At 47.7% G+C, this 25,246-nt stretch overlaps 1 protein-coding gene across 1 annotated transcript in view; it reads right to left on the reverse strand.

Annotated features, from left to right (window-relative positions):
- LOC134746519 (disks large homolog 5) overlaps window positions 1-25,246 on the reverse strand; it is a 52,398-nt gene that overhangs the window by 9,336 nt on the left and 17,816 nt on the right. Inside the window, exons 13-29 of the mRNA XM_063680933.1 lie at window positions 23,516-23,611; window positions 22,777-22,849; window positions 20,775-20,994; window positions 20,207-20,388; window positions 14,597-14,676; window positions 14,040-14,170; window positions 11,709-11,805; window positions 11,028-11,118; window positions 9,794-9,867; window positions 8,165-8,228; window positions 5,918-7,866; window positions 5,313-5,427; window positions 4,016-4,175; window positions 2,767-2,881; window positions 1,765-1,870; window positions 691-800; window positions 565-588 (exon numbers count right to left, since the gene is read on the reverse strand). Of these exons, the coding sequence (XP_063537003.1) occupies window positions 565-588; window positions 691-800; window positions 1,765-1,870; window positions 2,767-2,881; window positions 4,016-4,175; window positions 5,313-5,427; window positions 5,918-7,866; window positions 8,165-8,228; window positions 9,794-9,867; window positions 11,028-11,118; window positions 11,709-11,805; window positions 14,040-14,170; window positions 14,597-14,676; window positions 20,207-20,388; window positions 20,775-20,994; window positions 22,777-22,849; window positions 23,516-23,611 (3,687 nt within the window). The remainder of the gene's footprint in view (window positions 1-564; window positions 589-690; window positions 801-1,764; window positions 1,871-2,766; window positions 2,882-4,015; window positions 4,176-5,312; window positions 5,428-5,917; window positions 7,867-8,164; window positions 8,229-9,793; window positions 9,868-11,027; window positions 11,119-11,708; window positions 11,806-14,039; window positions 14,171-14,596; window positions 14,677-20,206; window positions 20,389-20,774; window positions 20,995-22,776; window positions 22,850-23,515; window positions 23,612-25,246) is intronic.

The following is a 25,246-nucleotide window of genomic DNA, read 5'->3' on the forward strand; positions in this document are numbered from 1 at the left end:
GCTTGGCCCTAAATGCGTCCCTCTCGCCAAGGCTCGATCTAATGCTGCTTCTTCGAATGCGATTGGTTCGAGACGGACGCGAGCGAACACGCCTGGCCAGTCAGAGATCAGTTTAGCGGGCGTAGTAACTATAGTAATATTTACCTTCTCAGCGAGCTCCTTAATAGCCTGCAACGGTATACAGTCGAAATGCGTCGAGTCCCTTCTCGGTCTTGGTTCTAAATGCGTGCCTCTCGCCAAGGCTCGTTCTAACGCCGCTCCTTGGACTGCGATCGGTTCGGGCCGGATGCGCGCGAACACGCCCGGCCAGTCAGAGATCAGTTTAGCGGGCGTAGTAACTATAGTAATATTTACCTTCTCAGCGAGCTCCTTAATAGCCTGCAACGGTATACAGTCGAAATGCGTCGAGTCCCTTCTCGGCCTTGGTTCTAAATGCGTGCCTCTCGCCAAGGCTCGTTCTAACGCCGCTCCTTGGACTGCGATCGGTTCGGGCCGGATGCGCGCGAACACGCCCGGCCAGTCAGAGATCAGTTTAGCGGGCGTAGTAACTATAGTAATATTTACCTTCTCAGCGAGCTCCTTAATAGCCTGCAACGGTATACAGTCGAAATGCGTCGAGTCCCTTCTCGGCCTTGGTTCTAAATGCGTGCCTCTCGCCAAGGCTCGTTCTAACGCCGCTCCTTGGACTGCGATTGGTTCAGGCCGGATGCGCGCGAACACGCCCGGCCAGTCGGAGATCAGTTTGGCGGCCACGCAGTCGCGGAGGGGCCCGAGGACTACAACGGGACGATGGCTGCCATCTGGACAAATTGGGATGTTGACATTTTTTTAGAACTGTTTTCATTTTATAGATAGACACAAGACACATAATTATTGCAAAAATGAAATAAAACTATGAAAACGGATTATATCGCGTATATTGAATTTATAATACATCCCGACGTTTCGAACTCTTTACAGCGTTCGTGGTCAACGGGTGACGTTTTCATAGTTTTATTTCATGAGTAACTATCGCGGTAACCGAAGACAATATTATTGCAAAAATGTTTATTTTTATTTTTATTCATTAATTTTCAATAAAAAATCAACTTTAATTAGTTTAGTGTCTAAATTTCGCGCAAAAATGCTCCGAGCTGTCACGTGATCTTGATGACGTAACGATGTGATTAACAAACTGCCGTCAGTGCCACCTCTGGCACACCTTGTCTGTGAGTGCTGACCTGGTGGTCCTCACCACCAGGTTTGACTTGTCTATGCGTGTTTCTCACAACGTGACGTCACGCGCTCCGATTTGCGTTTGCAGTCACGTGATGCCGGGCATTATTTTAAATACTTTTAAATTATTTTTAATTAATTTATTACGCATATTTACACTTACAAAATATGATTTTCAGCATTCTAATAGTCCCTGCTATGGTAAAAAAACATAACATTTTATATATTCGCGATTCATGTCAACATCCCTATTATATTGTAGTAAAATTTAGTGTGTACTGAATTAAAGAACAAGTAGGCGCTCGGTAATCTGACACCTGTAATTTTTGCCCAATGCAGGATTGTTCTACTGCCGAATGATTGGATTAGTATGGGAAATAAAATCTTTACATGGAAAATAAATTCTACGTATCAGATGCTGATAAAGTTGATATGTCGATTGTGGTTGGTGCAACTTGACCTTTCGAGACCCGTCGGCTCCCTGGGTAGCCAGCTATATGTAACCTATGTCGCCATAGTGTATGCTCGAAAGGTTAATGTTGTACTTACAGTGCAGCCGCTCGACTCGCTGGTAGGTGAGTAGCGTGTCGTGTGAAACGAGAGCGCCCGAATCGCTCCAGCATCCTAGCTCCGTGTTGGAAAACGAAGCCAGTTCCTATAAAGACAGAAAACATGAACATTTCAGAAAACAAATAGCATAAATCAATATGTAAGACATTTTTGTTCAACTTAACATATTCCGCGAGAGAAAAGGTTTTATAAAAAATACCCAAATTACAACTGTGACTACTTACAGGCGTGTCTCACTTCGCGATTTCGTCGCGTCGCTACAAGTACATGCGCTCGCCCCAATTTTGGGGTTTTGCCATAGTAATTGCCGCGCATCGCTACGGAATGGACGCGTTAGAGTGAATCTTCTGTACCTAGTACTATTATATATTATGTGCTACTTACAACATTTAATGGTTAGATTTCTCCAAGATTTTATGGAACCAACTATGAAGTATACCTACTCTTCTAAATAAATAAAAGAATTTACTAAATCGGCCAAGCCGTCCTCGAGAAAATACATAAAAGAATCATCCCGATGAATTTAAACTCGATCCTGGCAGGATCGCCATGTAAGGATGGGACCCAAGACAGAAGTAAAACACAAGAATGTCGAGTATAAACTGTAGATATAATGCCTCAATTTAAAAGATACAATCCTTTATATACTAAATTATCTAGGTTAACTATGAATCACACTACTTGGGAGGTCTACACGTGAAAGGTGTCAAATTATTGTTTACCTAAATTCCATTCCTTATATAGAGGAGAGTCATCTTACATGACTTTCCGTATATGGATTACATTCCTAACCTAATATGGGGGAGTCATCTTACATGACTCTCCGTATATGGTACCGCTAAGCTATATGATCCTTATGATCTAATTACATGTTATTCGAATCCTATAAATACCTAATATTCTATACCTACACTTCAACTTTCTTCGAGTCAAAGCGAGGATGCAAGCCGCAAAAAGAGGGGAAATCACCCCTATACGTACCTTGCTGTCTCGATGTTTCTTGCGGCGGAAGAACGAGCGCCTCGCGGTGCTCGAGGCCCGCCTTTGCGCTTCTCCGTCGAGAGAGCCCATGGAACGTCGAAGAAGTTCTTCAACCCTAGGGTATAATCATACAAATTAATTACCTAGTCGGCTCATAAGTTCTGTCATATACATAGTATCAAATAAAATCAAAAGTTTAAGTTTATTCCGTATAATTTGTACAGCGTTTGAAAGCTTATAAACTAGAGAATCTAAATGTATAACATTTATTCAAAATGACCGCCATAATTATCTACACAGGTTTGAAGTCTTCGTGGCCAGTCGTCAATGGATTCACGCACCACTTTCATGTCGATATTGGCCACTGCCGTAGCAAGAGATTTTTTCAGCGAGTCTAGATTTGCATGAGGTTTTGAGCACACCTTTTCCTCTAAATACTGCCATATTTTATAGTCTAAAGGATTAAGATCTGGGCTAGAGGAGGGCCAATCTTCATGCCGTCGATTTTATTGGAGGCGAGCCAGGCTTGTGTAGACTTTGCCTTATGGGCTGGAGCAGAGTCCTGTTGGAAAACCCAATGCTGGTTTAGAAACATCGTATGGGATAGTGGTTTCACAATATTAGTCAACACTTGACTAATGACTGAACTTGCTGGGTATGGTGCCCCAGTGCCGCTTCTGCCCTTGGCAGTCTAATTGCCACGCCCGCCACAAGCCTGGAGCTCCGTTCAACAGTGTTGTCCACAAACAAATGTTATACTCACTTGAACTTGCTGGGTATGGTGCCCCAGTGCCGCTTCTGCCCTTGGCAGTCTAATTGCCACGCCCGCCACAAGCCTGGAGCTCCGTTCAACAGTGTTGTCCACAAACAGATGTTATACTCACTTGAACTTGCTGGGTATGGTGCCCTAGTGCCGCTCCTGCCCTTTGCAGTCTAATTGCCACGCCCGCCATAAGCCCGGAGCGCCGTTCAACAGTGTTGTCCACAAACAAATGTTATACTCACTTGAACTTGCTGGGTATGGTGCCGCAGTGCCGCTTCTGCCCTTGGCAGTCTAATTGCCACGCCCGCCATAAGCCTGGAGCTCCGTTCAACAGTGTTGTCCACAAACAAATGTTATACTCACTTGAACTTGCTGGGTATGGTGTCCTAGTGCCGCTCCTGCCCTTTGCAGACTAATTGCCATGCCCGCCACAAGCCTGGAGCTCCGTTCAACAGAGTGTTGTCCACAAATAAATGTTATACTGACTTGAACCTGCTGGGTATAGTGCCCCAGTGCCGCTTCTGCCCCTTGCAGTCTAATTGCCACGCCCGCCACAAGCCTGGAGCGCCATTGAAGAGGGTGTTGTCAACAAACAACACTTCGTCTTTGCGGAACCACAGCGAGTACTCGTCTATCGTATCGACACCTGAAATAATATAATTTGTTAGACTTGTGAAATTGAAAAAGTTTTTAACCAAATAGAAAAGGTCCCTTTTGCTAGCACGATACCTTTTTATAAAATCCTCGTAATTCAACGGGACTAACTACGTATAAGTTAGCGGTAAAAAGCATTGAGCTACTAGTACCGACCTTTCCCAAAAGTCAATAAAATATTTTTTTCTCTAAGTGCCTAAATCAAAGCCCTTTTCCGCTCTTGCATGAGAAAACGCCTGTGCCCAGAAGTGTGACGTAAGTATATAGGTTGATTTATTATCAGTGTTTCTGTAGTTGATGTTTTTCTGTATGTTAAAATGGTCAAGTTGTTGTTAATATGCTAGCAATATCAATAGCAGCACACAGTTTAAAAATATTCTAATTCTGAGCTCCCATTTTTTTGAAATGACAGTTTAGCTCTCAAGGCAAAGATAAAATCTAAGCATAGACAAAAATAGTAATTTATGTTTTTAGTTCTTTTGCCTGTGATTCAAGACAAGTAAAAACACCAAAAATACGCATGAACACGCGTTTTAAAAGAAAGTTCTTACATTCGAAGTCCACTGCTTCTTTGCTCGGCGTTTCTTGCCCTGACGAACCTAAATTATTTCATTTCATTACAAATTTGAAGAACTATTTATTGAGGAGTTACTCTGTTTACTGAGATACATTAGATTATTTCCAGATATCTTATACTTCTGCTGATAGTTGAGAATAAATCTGACAAAGACATAAAACTGTTAAGATACCCAAACATTGTAAAGAGAGATTTAAAAAAGCTATAAAGTGTGTATTGTGTAATGAATGCTAATGATTCAATTAGTATACCATAAATGTCATGTGTTAACTGTGAGTAGTGTTCCCACGTTTTAGAACATTCTAAATTGTTTTATATTGGAAAATCCATGGATCGATATCTGTGATTATTTCCTATAGAAAACTCAAAACGGTACAACTTTTAATATTCTTTCTAATAGGTGCATTGAGAAGAGACGGATAGTATGTTAACATCCGGCCGGATATTAAAAAAAGGGCCGGATACTGGATAGTAACCGAATATTCGATGCATCTCTAGAAGCTTCAGAGTATTTTTTAAGGATTAGTCTGGGCAACACGATAAATAACGTACCTGTGGATGTGATTTTAGCGCATCGGTCGAAGCCCGCTCGGATGTAGAAGGCGTCGCCGGGCTTATCCTTGATGTCGTGGTACTGCTGTAGGTCTAGGCGGACTAGGACGGACACCTAAAAAGAGGGATGTTTTAATAATCAATTATAATACGATGGGTTCCCGGATTTGTCATTACTTAAACTCAAGCCATCCAGGCCAGCGATGCAGACAGACAGGTTTTTAAAAGCTTCGTCATTTTAAATGTAAGTTATAAAATTAATATTGAAAGGCATCCGAGGAAATAGTTATTTACGATACAAGTGCGGAAAAGAGGAAATTCGAAACGAGTGGCGATAAATTAAAACACGACCGCAGGGAGTGTTTTAAATCGACACGAGTTGCGAATTACCTTTTCGCACGTGTATCGTACAACGTTTTACAGTACATATGGCCCTTTAAATTTTCGACATATGCACGAAAAGTGCTGTTTTACGCACTAGTGCGAGAAAGTAGCACCATATGTACTGTAAAACATGTTCTAGGTTTATGCATAGAGTAGTTTTTCACACGAATTCCCATAAAATTAATAGTTAACAAAAAAAAAAGTACACCAGTGCAACTCACCTTTTCCGCTGGCTTGGCCAACTCCAAAGCAGCCTGCTCAGCCGTCGCTCTCCTCAAATCCACATTATTGTACTCCATAATCTGGTCCCCTGTCCTCAATCCCGCATTATAAGCCGGCGAGTCAATCTGCACACTATGCACAAATATCCCCACTGCGTTACCCCCCACCAAACTTATCCCAAGATCCGAGCAATTCCTCATTTCGATTATAAGAAACCTCGGCAAGTCTTTACTCGTCTGCGATTGTCTTAAAGTCGCAACTTCAGTCGACGGCGCTTCCATTCTTAAAGACTGCTGTGGGCCTGGAGAATTCCTGGGGGTTGGAGATCCTGATAGGGAAACTTCTTCATCGTGAGAACTTTCTCCTGAGGACGAACTCCCAGAGACTTCAACCTCATCTTTGTATTTCTCAGGACTGTATTGCACTAGCATGGTTATCGAATTGCCTATTTGTCTTAATACGCTGGCGGCTAGACTGTAGGTAGCTGATCTCATGTTAATACCGCAAACTTCAAGCAACTGATCGCCGACTTGCAAACCTACTTGACTGGCAAGTGAGTTGTCGTTTACAGTTGATACGAACACACCTCCGCTGCTTGGTGGACAGTAGATCTGTATGCCTAACGGCTGTTGACTCTTATCTATGTGCACTCTCCTAAGTTCTCCTGGTAATGGCTTATTCCAGCCTAAGCCAGTGTATTCAGGCATTGAATTCCTGGTTGCTTTATGAGCTATCTGCTTCGCTCCTCTTCCTGGGCTTAATATTTCTACATGATAGGTTGGCATCGGCGAATTTCTTTCTGAACTCCTCTCAATAGAGCCTGTGCTTAGTTTTCCAGCTGAATTCTTAGAAGTCACACTAGGATTTGAAGGGATTCTGAATCTCTGATTCTCCTTCTTTCTCGGGAATGTGCCGCCTTCGTAAACATGAGGGTAGTCGCCTAATACTCTATTCGCACGTGGTACAGGCTGGAGATCAGACATGTTGTGAGTGTGTGAGGGGAACGAATGCATTTCATAGCTCGTTCCTATGCTTTCCCCTGACTGACTCTGAGGGATGTTGGTCGGGCTCGCTAAATGAGGGTATCGACTCGATGTGTGAGGATTCGAATTTACGAAAGGTCCTCTGTAATACTGAGATTGTAACCGCGATTGGGACGGCAAGGTCCCTGTCATAGCAAAATTGGTGTTGCTATTTAAACTGTCAGGACCGAAGCTGTCACTGTCTGATGGATATTTGTTCACCGTTTTCGGCGATGAAGACTTTTTAGGAGCATAATACTGTTCTAGAATAGGATGATTCTTCATCTGGTGCTCGAGCGATGTTGGCGTTTTTCTCGAAATAAAATCTAAGGAGCTTGGTCCTTTATTGACATTGAAGTCTAAGGAATGAGGGCTTTTAGTTCTGTTTCTGGTCACTGGCTGGTAGTCTAAAGAATCGTCAGAGGGATTCAGAGCTAAACTGAGTCTGTTCGGTGTGATGTCATGTTCGGAATAGTCGCTCATGGACATTTTATCTTTCTCCAGCGTCCGGATTTTCTCGAAGTTCATGCTTGGGGATGTGAATTGGGGATGAGGATTATGGATGGATAGAGGTGCCGGTTTGGGAAAATGGGCTACAGCTGGGGACGATTCTATAGATTTGTAGACTGAGTGCCGCGCTGGGGTGGTGACTTGTGTTAAGGGCGCGTGGCCTAGGGGTATGGGGTTTGAGTTCCGATTCGTGTTGGACCTTTGTGGTTCTGGTTGTAGCTTGGTGGGTGGACTAAGGAGCATGGACAGCGGTGGTCGTTCTTTCCTCGACCGTGGTTGGACGATGGTCCCAGTAGGGTTCTCTTCTAGGCCGAAATTAGCTCGCGCCTTGGGCCAAGTGCCTCCATTTTTGGAATCATTCTGCGACTCTTTGTTTTTTCTTCGCGAACGTTTCAGGACACTGCTGGTTTCTTTGACTGTGAATTAAAAAAACACGAATACAGTAACCAAATTATGCAAGAACTTATAGAAAAGGTTTCATTAGAAATGCAAAATTACTCGTTACAGTTAAGTTAACATATCACACAAATTATATAAGTTCACAAGTTATCGAACTTAAACTATCGTGAGACATATTTCAGAATATTTAGGTCAGTACGGTTTTTACTCACTATTATTTTTAGTCGCTTTTGGCGACATGTTTCGGATTCTTTGGGAATCCTTCCTCAGGCACGAGCACTTCGTGTTCACAAGTTGTTAAACATGTCCACTTACTTGTTTTCCCATGATAGCTGTCGATGACAGAATCCAACTCTGCTATCGCGTCAGACTCTGGTACCTGGATAATAAATTATTATAACCATTAAAATGTAATAAAACAGTACACATAAAAAATCTTTTCTTTTCTTTCTTTTTTTTGACAATAACTGCTGAAAATACATTTAAGATAGAGAATCAAGATGACATTTGTCCTTAAGAGCCTAAATCAAAATATGTATTATCATATGAATCATGCATTTGCAATAAAATTCTTATTACGCATGCAATAACACAAGTACCAACCGGAAATTTCGTTATCGCGACAACAGAAATCTTTATCGCAGCTGTCAAACAATTATAACAAACAATCCGACTTCGTAAACAACTTTAAAGTACACATTATATTATACTAATAATGTTTTTAATACAAAATACTTATTATTTATTGACAAAATGTTGATATAAAATATCTGTATCGTGAAAAATCAAGAATAAATCGTTGAAATCATATATACGATATTTTAGGTCAGTTTGAATCGGTATTTCTACTAAAAAACATCTCGATAGAAGAGAGGCATGAATTGTGTAGCCATTTTTATTGTTTTACTTTGATTCGATACCATATTGGAATATGGAAACGATTCTAATTGAAAATTAACATAAATAAACCTAACCTCCTAAAGCTCATCATGCAAAAAAAAATTGCCAGTTGAGTTTGAAATCAATAGTGAAGGAAGTATGGTTGAATTTCGTTTGTTTTGAAATCGAAAGAAACAAAAAGAAAAACAATTATGTTTCAATTGAAAATCGATTAAATCACATTGAAGTTAAATCATTTTTTTTACATGCAGATACGTCTGCGAGCGATACTCCAAATTTTTTTATATTAAAGGAAAAAAAGAAAATCAATTGGTTAAGAGCAACGCACGGATTGCGGAGGTTTCGGGTTCAAATCCTGCCGGAAGTGTAGCTTTTTCCATTTTTTCCCTTTAATATAAAAAAAATTGCACATTGAAGTAACTAGTAGTACGTGGACTAGGTGGGCCTCACGGGGTTAAGTCGCTTAACTTGAAACTCGGGTAAATCCAACTGTCAGATTATGCGATTTTGCTAGACGTATATTGACCGGGATATAGACCATGATTACCTTTTGTATTATTTGTGAGCTCCCGATATTTCGACGCAGTTACATGCATCATATTCACGGGTGACTGAAGATAGCGGGTGGGTGTCAAAGTTGTGTAGACAGCGCTCTGTCTACCCTCATTCTTGCGCGTCGGCTGCGTTCACTTTCAACGTTACCAACGGTCGCATTCACACTTGTTGGTCCGGTCGCGTTCACACTCGTTGGTCTGTCCAAACACACTACACTCACGGTGTCACTACGCGTGTTTCGGATATCCGAATCAAACACACACAAAAGGTAATCACGGTCTATATCCCGGTCAATATAAGTCTAGTGAAACTAACCGTGAATCATTCAAAACTCTATGCGATTTTGGTATTTAGAAAAGGTAATAGGGTAGATATTTCCTATAAATCGAACGGATTTATCCGAGTCTGATGTTAAACGACACAAGTACAGAGACAAAAAGTGTAAAATACAAAAAAAACACTAGGATTGTAACTAAAAACTAATCTTACTTTGTTTTGTTTGTCCTTCGACTTGCTACGTCCGGTGACCGCCTCAATCTTTCCTCTGATCATGTCCCACGTACCTGATAACATCGATAACGTATCGATAAAATATCGATAGCTTATCTTATCGATTGGTTTACTACTCTAGCGCCTTTGGCCAATATTAGGTATTTATCTTTATCAAACACAAAGATATAGAAATGATTGAATAAATTTGTAAGTATATAACTAAATTCGCTGACAAATGTGATAATGCAATATTATGCTAATATGAAGATCTGACAAATGTGACAGTGCAGATTATATGCCAATTTATTTATTAAGAAGATAAAACAGAAACAGTCACAGAAATACAGCGTATTGGTATGTTGGTAACATTACTTAGCTACAGACGTTTCCTTAAACATATCTCACTATGAACCAAAGATAGATATAACTCCGTAATAGATGGATACAGTCTAAGGAAAAAACGTGCCTTGAAAATCAAGAAAATTTGATTCTCGTTCAGAGGGCGCCACTAGTTTTGGCCTACTCTCGTACAGAGAGCGTTGACGGTTTCATTTGTTATTTATAATTTTAACGCATATCAGTGAAAGAAGATGGGTCAAAATCATAAAAATAATTAATGCAAATAAAAAAAAACATTTATCTATATTTAAATATATTCTATCGTATTTTTATAAATCTTCATTTTTAGTTTTAAAGTGTGTCGACAGATGGCAGTGAATTGACTGGGGTTACAAAATTTATTATGACAGTAGCGCTCTAGTATAAGTTACTCTATGCTATGAACACAAAAAGTTATACACGATTTAGTATTTAGATTACAGATAAATTATAAATTTAAACTTAACCATATTTGTTTTATACTGTTACATTTTAATAAGTAATATTTTATATACTTAAGCCTTTCTTGAACTGAGTGCTTTTTTACTTAAATAACTGAAAAATTAAACATTTAAGATGATCTGATATAGTAAGAAAGACTATGACCACCTTACAAAACGATAAAAAAACTTAGTGATTTATTAGAAGTAAAACAAGAGAATTTTACAGTGTTTTTCTTTACTTTATAATGGAGAGATGGCTTTGATACATTTGATTTTCTGCCTTGTCATTATAACCGCAAAGTCTATATTACGGGATATAAAAAGATGTTGAGGATGAAGACACAACCACGATAATTCGGTCCATGTTCCTTAATCAATAATAAAATTGGTATTTATAATAATTTACCCACCTCTCTCCTGATGTATCTTGCCCTGGCTTCCAGCTGCTACATGGTACACGTACCGACGGTCAAAATCTGGTACACCGTGCTCTATGTGGACCTGAATGAAAATAACAACGTCAGACACATGTTTACAGGACTCTTATTTGTCGTTGTACTCTTTGTTGAGTGTCGTGGTCAACTGCTGACATCAGGCACATATGTTGCTTGCCGTACAATTTCTCGCCATTTTCCGCGGTTGGAGGTCATTCTGGCAAATGCGTTCAGGGAAAAAATGATTCATGGCAGATTTGATTTGGTCAGTCCATCACATAGGTGGCCTTTTACGCGGTCTTGTTCCGTTTACTCTACCCAGTACCACTAGACGCTTGATGGAGTCATTGTTTCGGCTTGAGACGTGACCGAAAAAACTGAGCATGCGGGTTTTTACAGACAGGTTTCATGTATTTCTTTTTCGGTAGGAAGGTTAAGGGGGAGTTCATTAATTATGTGAGCCGTTTGTCAAGTCAAATCACACTGAATCTCTCGTCAGGGAGAGAGGTGGAAGACTATCACTTTATTTTAAGAAAAACCCTTGTGAGAACTGAGGAAGGGGGCTTTGAGGGGTAATGAGTAAATCGACAAATTATAAGCCAGAACAATACTAAAATAGAACATAAAGCACTTTTATACAGGATTATTTACACGTACCTTTGAGTCTGAAGGTGGGTGAAGAAATGGAGACCAGTCTTCAGTCTGCGAGCAAAGACTCAGCATCTTGCCTTCGCTGGAGTCAAACAGTGATAGTCTGTAAGGAACACATACTTTAATGTCAAATTAGAGTCTCATGTTATGTTTCACCTAATTGCTATGAGCTAAGATTTACTAAACGGTGTTTTTAAAACCCAGATACTGCAATGACAGTTGAATTGGCTAATTTACCCTCATCATACTGCTTTTGTACTAAATAAATTTAAAATTTAAAATACTTCCTACACTATTTGCCAAAAAAATCCATTTTATACCAATAATGCCTTCATTTTGAAAAAGAGCTGATCCTTTTCAAATTGTTGGATCGATTTCTATCAAACATAGCTAAGAACTACCGCAAAGAAACTCGCTTTCACTTTAAAAAATCCGCATCGAAATCGGTCCATCCGTTGGAGAGCTACGATGCCACAGACAGACAAACAGACAGAAAGATAGATAGACATTGGCGTCAAACATATAACACCCCTCTTTTTGCGCGGGGGTTTAAAACTAGGTGTTTGTGCTTTAATGTTTACTTTATCCTCGTACCGCGTACTTGTAGAAGTACATATTCAAGAAAATTCGAGTTTTGAACACTTACAGAAGGCCATTTCTATTTAAAGTTGTACCTCTAGCTTTTGTGTTAGAATTGGGGTTTTTTTATTATTATTTCTAATCAGAATCAACAGGTTTTCACTGAAAATAACGTCCCTAATTTTTTTAATCCATTTTCAATACAACCTTCTATGACCGTAACAAAACGGACAAACAAATAATGTATGTGTAAATAATGTATAAAAAATATTTTGGGGACACGTTTTTTCTCGAATTAGGTAAGGATCGAAAGAACTCGTGATTTTGAGTGGAAACAATATAAAAAGTTCAAGTTAAAATACTAGTAGGGGGTAGAACTTTAAATAGGAATGCCCAGAAAATAAAAGTTCCATAATTAAAAATACAAAAATTATCCTGGGTCTTACGAGATCAAATATTGGAGATTGTTTAAACGCGTCGAGGTATCTGGCATAAACATTAGAACTACAGGTCGATTACGAACAGTTCCACGTCGCATGGCACTTGCAGCAAAGAACCCGCGTGTCATCGGTCCGACTTATTATGAGCGATTACCTGGAGAAATAAGGACGGAACCATCCGATACAACATTCAAGCGTCGATTGAGAAACTTTTTACTGGACAACCCATTATATTCAATAAGTGAATTTTTTGACATAACTGTATAATTTATAATCGCATACCATTTTTGACATTTTCCTTGTTTATTATTGTTACTATTTGACGATCCTTCTCGGGGGAAATTTTTCATAATTATTATATTAGATTATTATTGCTATTATTTAAATTTATTTCTGACGATCACAATGTAGATTCTTATAAATTGTCATTAATGTAATTTGAACTGTAATCATAGGTTGTGAAATAAATATAAAAAAATACTTACTACTTAATAAATTATTTCACTTACATATATTTCATAAATTATTTAACGTAATCCTAATAAAAATGGTTGCACAAACTTATAACACGTCCTAAGTAGTGCAGCCCACGAGAGATACAAAACACGATTGAGATGCATAATTGTGAAAACACTAACATATTTTCCTCCATTGTGAGATGCGATTACGTAAATTCAAAAATGCGTAAACAAACTAACGTAAATATTGATTTTATATGTCAATTCAATCCAAATGGAAAAGAATAGTGAAGCTCACATTAGATTGGAGTTTGGAGCTATGAAAGACGATGTTTAGCATTAGATCTAATTATGTAATCTAATTTAGTTTAGGCAACCTAATTGGTGCGGCAATATAGATTTGCTCCAAGATTAAAAATAAGTGACAACTACCTACAACCAGCGTACAATGAAAATATACTGTATTATGGAGATACATACTGGTACAGTCCGACTTAGCTAAATCTGCACCGATTTTAAAGCGACTAATTATGGAAATGCCACTAAACACGTCATATTTTTTTCAGTTTAAATATGTGGTAATGCCAACTACAAATAAGTGCAGACTTAGCTTAGACTGACGCTAATCTTGCTGGTAGTGAAACTGGTATTTGCTAGTGCATCACAATATTATTTGGCCGAACAGTACATCAACTCGTTTGCGCGTTGTCTTTGACGCCATTACGTAAAGCTCGACAGAATGATGAAATCGACTTTTTCCCTCTTTGAGGAGTGCCCACAATTCCGGCACACACTTCATGCCTTTCGGCAATCTGTTGTTGATCTGTCAATATGCTTATATGTATATATAACAGACTTACCTGTTCGCGTCTAAGCAGCAGGGATAGAGAGGCCGCAACAACGTAAGTGTCACAGTTTCATATTGACACTCGTTAAGGAGTGCCCACACTTCCGACACGCTCTTCATGCCTTCAAGCGATCTGTTGTTAATCTGTCAAAATAAAATGTATATCTGTTAATTTTGATACACGCTACAAACATGAAATGTCTAAAATTCGTTTGTCTTCAATCACTTAGAAATTTTACAAAGTATTTACATGTTTAATTATTGTATAGTCTGGCAAAAAAAGAGTAGATATTAAAAAGTGGCAACACTATAGTGTCGTCCCGTTTTTCTTAGATTGATTTGAAAGGGACGACACTACAGTGTTGACACTTTTTAATTTCTACTCTTTTTGCCAGACTGGAGACTCCGACCACGATAAGTTTGACCAACTTGACAGATTTAAATTGTTTTTTTTTTTTTTTTTTTTAAATTTAGTTCAGTTTACTTTTAGTACACACATATTTATGACCATATGAAAAACAAAATCTAATGGAAAATTGGTTTCAAGTTGAAGAATTAACTGGTACTTACACTGATTATACGATCCCCTACGAAGATGTTGTCATCTTTCGCGATGGCGCTACCCGAAGATATTTTACTGATGAAAATACCTGGTAAAGACATTTCAAAATTAAGTAGGTAATTTTAAACATATTAAAACACGAAACAAATGAACTTTATGTCAAACGGTATTGTGAGAATGAGGTTGTCAACTTGTCAGGCGCTAAGTTGGACAATCCAGTTCTCGAAAAACGTATCTACGACATCAAATAAGTTGTCTACTTAGAATAGAATAGAATACAATTTATTTAGGACGCTTTTAAACAACAAAATATCCGTGGAAGCCCTTTCAAAAAAGCGACATAGCTCTATAAATGAGATTAAGCATGTTCGTATATCTAACTATTTAATACAATAAATAAATAGCTTTCAGCAGTTATAATATTTTTAATATCGCATCGTGCACGAACCTCAATAACAATGCGATTTTGTACATTCAATACGCTCTATCGCCCGCATCGTCTACCTAGCGGTGCAGGGTCTCATAGGTTGTCGGGGGAGTGTAGTTAATGGCTTTTCTCTTTTTTTCCATTTCTTATTTTTTATGAAAGAAAAGGAAAGGCAGGGTTCAGCCAGTATCAGTAGTAGTAGTAACTCACCGTGCTGCAGATGCAACGCGCTGGTGTCGGCGCGCCGCAGCGGGCGGTGCAGCCGGCGCGCGGCGGCGCGCTGCACGCGGAGCTGCGCGGCGCCGCGCACGGTGGCCGCGCGCAGCGCCGCCGCGCATGCGCCCGCGCGCGCCCAGCCGGCAGTAGTAGTAGTAGTAACTCACCGTGCTGCAGATGCAACGCGCTGGTGTCGGCGCGCCGCAGCGGGCGGTGCAGCCGGCGCGCGGCGGCGCGCTGCACGCGGAGCTGCGCGGCGCCGCGCACGGTGGCCGCGCGCAGCGCCGCCGCGCATGCGCCCGCGCGCGCCCAGCCGGCAGTAGTAGTAGTAGTAACTCACCGTGCTGCAGATGCAACGCGCTGGTGTCGGCGCGCCGCAGCGGGCGGTGCAGCCGGCGCGCGGCGGCGCGCTGCACGCGGAGCTGCGCGGCGCCGCGCACGGTGGCCGCGCGCAGCGCCGCCGCGCATGCGCCCGCGCGCGCCCAGCCGGCAGTAGTAGTAGTAGTAACTCACCGTGCTGCAGATGCAACGCGCTGGTGTCGGCGCGCCGCAGCGGGCGGTGCAGCCGGCGCGCGGCGGCGCGCTGCACGCGGAGCTGCGCGGCGCCGCGCACGGTGGCCGCGCGCAGCGCCGCCGCGCATGCGCCCGCGCGCGCCCAGCCGGCAGTAGTAGTAGTAGTAACTCACCGTGCTGCAGATGCAACGCGCTGGTGTCGGCGCGCCGCAGCGGGCGGTGCAGCCGGCGCGCGGCGGCGCGCTGCACGCGGAGCTGCGCGGCGCCGCGCACGGTGGCCGCGCGCAGCGCCGCCGCGCATGCGCCCGCGCGCGCCCAGCCGGCAGTAGTAGTAGTAGTAACTCACCGTGCTGCAGATGCAACGCGCTGGTGTCGGCGCGCCGCAGCGGGCGGTGCAGCCGGCGCGCGGCGGCGCGCTGCACGCGGAGCTGCGCGGCGCCGCGCACGGTGGCCGCGCGCAGCGCCGCCGCGCATGCGCCCGCGCGCGCCCAGCCGGCAGTAGTAGTAGTAGTAACTCACCGTGCTGCAGATGCAACGCGCTGGTGTCGGCGCGCCGCACGCGGAGCTGCGCGGCGCCGCGCACGGTGGCCGCGCGCAGCGCCGCCGCGCATGCGCCCGCGCGCGCCCAGCCGGCAGTAGTAGTAGTAGTAACTCACCGTGCTGCAGATGCAACGCGCTGGTGTCGGCGCGCCGCAGCGGGCGGTGCAGCCGGCGCGCGGCGGCGCGCTGCACGCGGAGCTGCGCGGCGCCGCGCACGGTGGCCGCGCGCAGCGCCGCCGCGCATGCGCCCGCGCGCGCCCAGCCGGCAGTAGTAGTAGTAGTAACTCACCGTGCTGCAGATGCAACGCGCTGGTGTCGGCGCGCCGCAGCGGGCGGTGCAGCCGGCGCGCGGCGGCGCGCTGCACGCGGAGCTGCGCGGCGCCGCGCACGGTGGCCGCGCGCAGCGCCGCCGCGCATGCGCCCGCGCGCGCCCAGCCGGCAGTAGTAGTAGTAGTAACTCACCGTGCTGCAGATGCAACGCGCTGGTGTCGGCGCGCCGCAGCGGGCGGTGCAGCCGGCGCGCGGCGGCGCGCTGCACGCGGAGCTGCGCGGCGCCGCGCACGGTGGCCGCGCGCAGCGCCGCCGCGCATGCGCCCGCGCGCGCCCAGCCGGCAGTAGTAGTAGTAGTAACTCACCGTGCTGCAGATGCAACGCGCTGGTGTCGGCGCGCCGCAGCGGGCGGTGCAGCCGGCGCGCGGCGGCGCGCTGCACGCGGAGCTGCGCGGCGCCGCGCACGGTGGCCGCGCGCAGCGCCGCCGCGCATGCGCCCGCGCGCGCCCAGCCGGCAGTAGTAGTAGTAGTAACTCACCGTGCTGCAGATGCAACGCGCTGGTGTCGGCGCGCCGCAGCGGGCGGTGCAGCCGGCGCGCGGCGGCGCGCTGCACGCGGAGCTGCGCGGCGCCGCGCACGGTGGCCGCGCGCAGCGCCGCCGCGCATGCGCCCGCGCGCGCCCAGCCGGCAGTAGTAGTAGTAGTAACTCACCGTGCTGCAGATGCAACGCGCTGGTGTCGGCGCGCCGCAGCGGGCGGTGCAGCCGGCGCGCGGCGGCGCGCTGCACGCGGAGCTGCGCGGCGCCGCGCACGGTGGCCGCGCGCAGCGCCGCCGCGCATGCGCCCGCGCGCGCCCAGCCGGCAGTAGTAGTAGTAGTAACTCACCGTGCTGCAGATGCAACGCGCTGGTGTCGGCGCGCCGCAGCGGGCGGTGCAGCCGGCGCGCGGCGGCGCGCTGCACGCGGAGCTGCGCGGCGCCGCGCACGGTGGCCGCGCGCAGCGCCGCCGCGCATGCGCCCGCGCGCGCCCAGCCGGCAGTAGTAGTAGTAGTAACTCACCGTGCTGCAGATGCAACGCGCTGGTGTCGGCGCGCCGCAGCGGGCGGTGCAGCCGGCGCGCGGCGGCGCGCTGCACGCGGAGCTGCGCGGCGCCGCGCACGGTGGCCGCGCGCAGCGCCGCCGCGCATGCGCCCGCGCGCGCCCAGCCGGCAGTAGTAGTAGTAGTAACTCACCGTGCTGCAGATGCAACGCGCTGGTGTCGGCGCGCCGCAGCGGGCGGTGCAGCCGGCGCGCGGCGGCGCGCTGCACGCGGAGCTGCGCGGCGCCGCGCACGGTGGCCGCGCGCAGCGCCGCCGCGCATGCGCCCGCGCGCGCCCAGCCGGCAGTAGTAGTAGTAGTAACTCACCGTGCTGCAGATGCAACGCGCTGGTGTCGGCGCGCCGCAGCGGGCGGTGCAGCCGGCGCGCGGCGGCGCGCTGCACGCGGAGCTGCGCGGCGCCGCGCACGGTGGCCGCGCGCAGCGCCGCCGCGCATGCGCCCGCGCGCGCCCAGCCGGCAGTAGTAGTAGTAGTAACTCACCGTGCTGCAGATGCAACGCGCTGGTGTCGGCGCGCCGCAGCGGGCGGTGCAGCCGGCGCGCGGCGGCGCGCTGCACGCGGAGCTGCGCGGCGCCGCGCACGGTGGCCGCGCGCAGCGCCGCCGCGCATGCGCCCGCGCGCGCCCAGCCGGCAGTAGTAGTAGTAGTAACTCACCGTGCTGCAGATGCAACGCGCTGGTGTCGGCGCGCCGCAGCGGGCGGTGCAGCCGGCGCGCGGCGGCGCGCTGCACGCGGAGCTGCGCGGCGCCGCGCACGGTGGCCGCGCGCAGCGCCGCCGCGCATGCGCCCGCGCGCGCCCAGCCGGCAGTAGTAGTAGTAGTAACTCACCGTGCTGCAGATGCAACGCGCTGGTGTCGGCGCGCCGCAGCGGGCGGTGCAGCCGGCGCGCGGCGGCGCGCTGCACGCGGAGCTGCGCGGCGCCGCGCACGGTGGCCGCGCGCAGCGCCGCCGCGCATGCGCCCGCGCGCGCCCAGCCGGCAGTAGTAGTAGTAGTAACTCACCGTGCTGCAGATGCAACGCGCTGGTGTCGGCGCGCCGCAGCGGGCGGTGCAGCCGGCGCGCGGCGGCGCGCTGCACGCGGAGCTGCGCGGCGCCGCGCACGGTGGCCGCGCGCAGCGCCGCCGCGCATGCGCCCGCGCGCGCCCAGCCGGCAGTAGTAGTAGTAGTAACTCACCGTGCTGCAGATGCAACGCGCTGGTGTCGGCGCGCCGCAGCGGGCGGTGCAGCCGGCGCGCGGCGGCGCGCTGCACGCGGAGCTGCGCGGCGCCGCGCACGGTGGCCGCGCGCAGCGCCGCCGCGCATGCGCCCGCGCGCGCCCAGCCGGCAGTAGTAGTAGTAGTAACTCACCGTGCTGCAGATGCAACGCGCTGGTGTCGGCGCGCCGCAGCGGGCGGTGCAGCCGGCGCGCGGCGGCGCGCTGCACGCGGAGCTGCGCGGCGCCGCGCACGGTGGCCGCGCGCAGCGCCGCCGCGCATGCGCCCGCGCGCGCCCAGCCGGCAGTAGTAGTAGTAGTAACTCACCGTGCTGCAGATGCAACGCGCTGGTGTCGGCGCGCCGCAGCGGGCGGTGCAGCCGGCGCGCGGCGGCGCGCTGCACGCGGAGCTGCGCGGCGCCGCGCACGGTGGCCGCGCGCAGCGCCGCCGCGCATGCGCCCGCGCGCGCCCAGCCGGCAGTAGTAGTAGTAGTAACTCACCGTGCTGCAGATGCAACGCGCTGGTGTCGGCGCGCCGCAGCGGGCGGTGCAGCCGGCGCGCGGCGGCGCGCTGCACGCGGAGCTGCGCGGCGCCGCGCACGGTGGCCGCGCGCAGCGCCGCCGCGCATGCGCCCGCGCGCGCCCAGCCGGCAGTAGTAGTAGTAGTAACTCACCGTGCTGCAGATGCAACGCGCTGGTGTCGGCGCGCCGCAGCGGGCGGTGCAGCCGGCGCGCGGCGGCGCGCTGCACGCGGAGCTGCGCGGCGCCGCGCACGGTGGCCGCGCGCAGCGCCGCCGCGCATGCGCCCGCGCGCGCCCAGCCGGCAGTAGTAGTAGTAGTAACTCACCGTGCTGCAGATGCAACGCGCTGGTGTCGGCGCGCCGCAGCGGGCGGTGCAGCCGGCGCGCGGCGGCGCGCTGCACGCGGAGCTGCGCGGCGCCGCGCACGGTGGCCGCGCGCAGCGCCGCCGCGCATGCGCCCGCGCGCGCCCAGCCGGCAGTAGTAGTAGTAGTAACTCACCGTGCTGCAGATGCAACGCGCTGGTGTCGGCGCGCCGCAGCGGGCGGTGCAGCCGGCGCGCGGCGGCGCGCTGCACGCGGAGCTGCGCGGCGCCGCGCACGGTGGCCGCGCGCAGCGCCGCCGCGCATGCGCCCGCGCGCGCCCAGCCGGCAGTAGTAGTAGTAGTAACTCACCGTGCTGCAGATGCAACGCGCTGGTGTCGGCGCGCCGCAGCGGGCGGTGCAGCCGGCGCGCGGCGGCGCGCTGCACGCGGAGCTGCGCGGCGCCGCGCACGGTGGCCGCGCGCAGCGCCGCCGCGCATGCGCCCGCGCGCGCCCAGCCGGCAGTAGTAGTAGTAGTAACTCACCGTGCTGCAGATGCAACGCGCTGGTGTCGGCGCGCCGCAGCGGGCGGTGCAGCCGGCGCGCGGCGGCGCGCTGCACGCGGAGCTGCGCGGCGCCGCGCACGGTGGCCGCGCGCAGCGCCGCCGCGCATGCGCCCGCGCGCGCCCAGCCGGCGGCGCCGCCGCCTATTACGCGGTCCAGCACCCTGTACAATACATAAATGGTTCAACCGTAGTCATAGTATATACACGTAGTTATAGACGCGCCACCGAGCGACCGGGGGTAAGACAAACAACCCGCAGCTCGGCCTTCGGCCTCGCTTTAAATTACTGGAGCTTGCCATTCTCAGTAGCTCCGGCCTTCGGCCTCCCAGCCTTAAGCTCGCCCTTCACGTTCGCGACACACAGAATTTATATTGGATTTTGCTTAGTTCATCACTTTTGCAGCGAGGCCTTCGGTCTCACCCAAAATTACTAGGACTAATAATTACGCCTGGACTGTGGACCCTTAGAAGGAAACTTCGATCCTAAAGAGGACCAAAATTCCAAGTCCAAGGTTGTGGTTTATTTGTGCCCTTATACTAATACTCACTTGATCTTTCCTTCCGCCACTGAACCTTTAGCCACCGAAGTGACATAGACGCTAGGGTCGTTAGGGAAGTAAGGCTCGTCTCTACCGCCGGCCAGTTCCACGCCGAGCTCGCCATCTGCGTTGGGACCGCTCAGTTCTACGTCGATTACTTCCCAATCTATATCCTGTAGTAAAATAATATCAAAGAGTAATCGATAGTATTCATTGTGTGATGTTTGTGCTTCGAATTTAAAAACCGGCCAAGTGCGAGTCGGGCTCGCGCACGAGGGGTTCCGTACCATTACGCAAAAAACGGCAAAAAAATCACGTTTGTTGTATGGGAGCCCCCCTTAAATATTTATTTTATTCTGTTTTTAGTATTTGTTGTTATAGCGGCAACAGCAATACATCTTCTGTGAAAATTTCAACTGTCTAGCTATCACGGTTCTCGAGATACAGCCTGGTGACAGACAGACGGACAGCAGAGTCTTAGTAATAGGGTCCCGTTTTTAACCTTTGGGTACGGAACCCTAAAAATGAATGAAGACACGTTGAACTGAGCTTATCAAATATAAATATAATATATAACTTATTCAGTATTGTTTTAAACCTCAAACCGGAGGCGCCATAAAAAAGGGTCGGAACGATGTTCATTGTTTTAATTATCAACTCTATGGTGTTAGCCAGTAGATTCATAATGTGTTACGGTTCAAAATCGTAACTTGGAACCAATCTCGTTTCGACACTCCTGGCGACATCTAGCGGCGAGATTAGGAATAGTGTTGAGTATATTAAAACGATAGTCGGGTCGAAGGCGTTTAACGCCATCTGTCGGGGTCTGATAACGCCTTTGCATAAACCTGGCAACATTTACTGCAAGGCGTGTTCTCAGATGCTTCGATGCATTATTTAAGGTCTTGTTCTGGGAGTATAATTGAAAATAGCGCACACGGATTATTTTCCCATATATTCCATCGTCTTTCTCAAATTATTTTAGACTCATAGTTTGTCAATTGTTTGTTGTTGGTTTTAGTCTGTCTCATTTCAAACGTCATCTATTTATTTAAGGATTGTAATTAAATGTGTAACTGAGCTCAAACAATAGTTTATTTTATCTCATATTAATCCTCTTTTCATTTGCACGCTTTATTGCGTGCTGGCGCCCAATCTTTCTTTAGCTTCATATATTTTATCTACTAGGAGATATCTTGGAAACTGCCAGACGTGTATTGTGATAGCAGCGAGACCCACAACCCTGAGAGAACCCAAATAGAGTCTATAGCTTAATATACTGGTTACAAATGAACAAACAAAAGGCACGTGGCAGTCCAGGTAAATACGTCCGCTGGTTAGTACAATCCATTGTGTATCTTGCGCCTACGGATATAGGGATGATAATTGACAAACATGAAATAGCACATGACAATAAGAAAATTATGACGCCGTAGTCATCTTTTTCGGCTGTCAAATTCTGTTTACTTTACGTTTTATACAATCAATGATTCTTTGATTGACCAAGCGAAATCTAAAGTCTCTGTTTCGGTTTGGGCAAAAAAATAATTTTATACGAAATTTTTTTTTGCAGCATCCGCTCTCGTCTATAGGTCGCATTTTTCAACTGATTCTCGTGAAATTTGGTAAGCAGGTTCGATAATCATATACAAATTTTTTTGATCCATTCAAGTTTTGAATTTTTTTTATGGCGGAGCAGAGCACAGAAAGCATATCGAATGAAAAGGTGTTGTGTACAATGAGGTTGAGGAGAGCGATTCTGAAAACTATTAAGAATAGACATGGAATAATCATTGGTAATTTGATACGATACGGCCATTTCTTTATGCTGGGGCCACACTAACGGGAAACGCGTTAATTCGACGTTTTTCATACGGCCACACTCGCGTTAGCATTAGAACTATTTTGGAGGAGTTTATCCCACACGCCAGAAAGGAGGTGGGCAATTTTGTGGTAAATTAGCAGAAATGGTTTACCTGCACATGATCGACGGCCGTTTCCCGATGATCGCGGCGCGTGCGCTCGGCGTTCGCACCGCCGTGGCGACGAGCATCGGCCAGCTCGCCCACCATGGCGTCCCTCTCCTGTACACGATATGAACTCTCCGTTAGAATTCCCCATTACCACCACCAAAAAAACATGAAGGGATCCCAAAACATCAGAAAGTGATTTATCAAGACGTACGTCTGTATACAGCGTTATACAGAAGCGTAACGTGGACACTAATCCAGCGTGATAGAAACAGATTGAGCGCCTTTGAAATGTGGACATGGAGAAGAATGGAAGGTATAAGCTTTCCAGCTTCATCCGTCGCGGTTCAACGTGGAAACAGCAGTTAAATTTAATAGTACTCAGCTATTAGGACTCAAAATTTTTGTAACTACAATAATGTGAGTATTTAAAGGAACATTTTCAGCCATTGACAGTTGAAATGTCTTTTCAAAAGGGCTTATTTCTAAACTAATTTTTTATCAAGCAGAAACGTCGGCGAGCGTACAACATTTTTTTTAATTAAACGCCACCAAAGGCGTTTAAGCACTAAGGGAAGGAATGGAAAGATTCGCACACCAGATGGTAGGCCTCCGTGGCTCAGTTGGCAGAAGCCGGAGCCGGAGGTGTAAATTTTGAAATTTTTCCTTTAATTTAAAAATTTGGCTTATTTTTCTAAGAAAGGCATACAAAAAAAAGCCCTTTTGAAAAGAAACTCCTCAGTCTCTATAACCCTATTGCCGTTAATAAAATTCTCTCACCTTTCGTAATCGGTTGCAGAGCGCTTTGACGCTCTCTCGCTCTTGCAGCAGTTTGTCTCGTTCGGAGAACGCCCAGTCTCGACGCCGTTTCGATACCTAAATAAAAGTATTTTTTTTTTTTAATACCAATAAAAAAAAAAAAAACAAGTTTTTATTGTTACATAGTGCAAAACGCATTTTTGATATCGATGTTGTGGGACATAGTCTAAGTAACCTTATTGATAGATGTTAAAAAGTGACAAGTAACACTTTGTAAAAACTACGTTTTACGAAAAAAAAGTTAGTCTATTTTAAGTGACAAGTTTACCAATAATATTTAATTTTTATGTACAAAAATCGAAAACAAAAATTTTTTTTTGCTAATTTCACCTAAACTTATTCAATTTTTTCCTTCTTTTGGCCTCAGAAAAGCCTGGTTAAAATCTTTCGGTTTCCTCGTGAACACCTTGTATATATATATATATAGCTAATTCGCAAGCAAAAATTCACGACAAAAAAGTCTGCAAAACATTATTTCCGAAATAAAATTGTCTTTGGCCCCTTTTGCCTTGTACAGTTGTCCGCACCTTCTCCAAACCTGCAACACTACATAGACATACTTCGATCTCTTCGTGCGTTATTCAGGTCGAAAACGACGCGGTTGAGCTGTTTCGTTAGCTGCTGCAGCTCCTGGTTGGCTTGTTCGAGGTCGTCTCCTTGTCCAAACATGCAACACTTATAGCACTTCATTGACATGTACTAGTCTGCAGTTGTACCTGGCTATTCCAAGTCTTGCTTCGAGGTTGTCTACTCCTTGTAAAACTTTCACAACCACTACCAATAACTGGTCCAAACATGCAACAATTATAACACTTCATAGACATACCTCGGCCTCTCGTTGTGCGTCGTTCACGTCGGCGACGGCGCGATCAAGCTGTTTCCGTAGTCGCTGCAGCTGCTGGATAGTTAGTTTGAGGTTGCTCCTTGTAACTTCCTGGATAAGTGGTCCAAACATGCAACAATTATAACACTTCATAGACATACCTCGGCCTCTCGTTGTGCGTCGTTCAGGTCGGCGATGGCGCGATCAAGCTGTTTCCGTAGTCGCTGCAGCTGCTGGATAGTTAGTTTGAGGTTGCTCCTTGTAACTTCCTGGATAAGTGGTCAAAACATGCAACAATTATAACACTTCATAGACATACCTCGGCCTCTCGTTGTGCGTCGTTCAGGTCGGCGATGGCGCAATCAAGCTGTTTCCGTAGTCGCTGCAGCTGCTGGATAGTTAGTTTGAGGTTGCTCCTTGTAACTTCCTGGATAAGTGGTCCAAACATGCAACAATTATAACACTTCATAGACATACCTCGGCCTCTCGTTGTGCGTCGTTCAGGTCGGCGATGGCGCAATCAAGCTGTTTCCGTAGTCGCTGCAGCTGCTGGATAGTTAGTTTGAGGTTGCTCCTTGTAACTTCCTGGATAAGTGGTCCAAACATGCAACAATTATAACACTTCATAGACATACCTCGGCTTCTCGTTGTGCGTCGTTCAGGTCGGCGACGGCGCGATCGAGTTGTTTCCGTAGTCGCTGCAGCTGCTGGATAGTTAGTTTGAGGTTGCTCCTTGTAACTTCCTGGATAAGTGGTCCAAACATGCAACAATTATAACACTTCATAGACATACCTCGGCCTCTCGTTGTGCGTCGTTCAGGTCGGCGATGGCGCAATCAAGCTGTTTCCGTAGTCGCTGCAGCTGCTGG

The sequence above is a fragment of the Cydia strobilella genome, chromosome 13, assembly GCF_947568885.1.
Source record: "Cydia strobilella chromosome 13, ilCydStro3.1, whole genome shotgun sequence".
NCBI classification, from domain to species: Eukaryota; Metazoa; Arthropoda; class Insecta; order Lepidoptera; family Tortricidae; genus Cydia; species Cydia strobilella.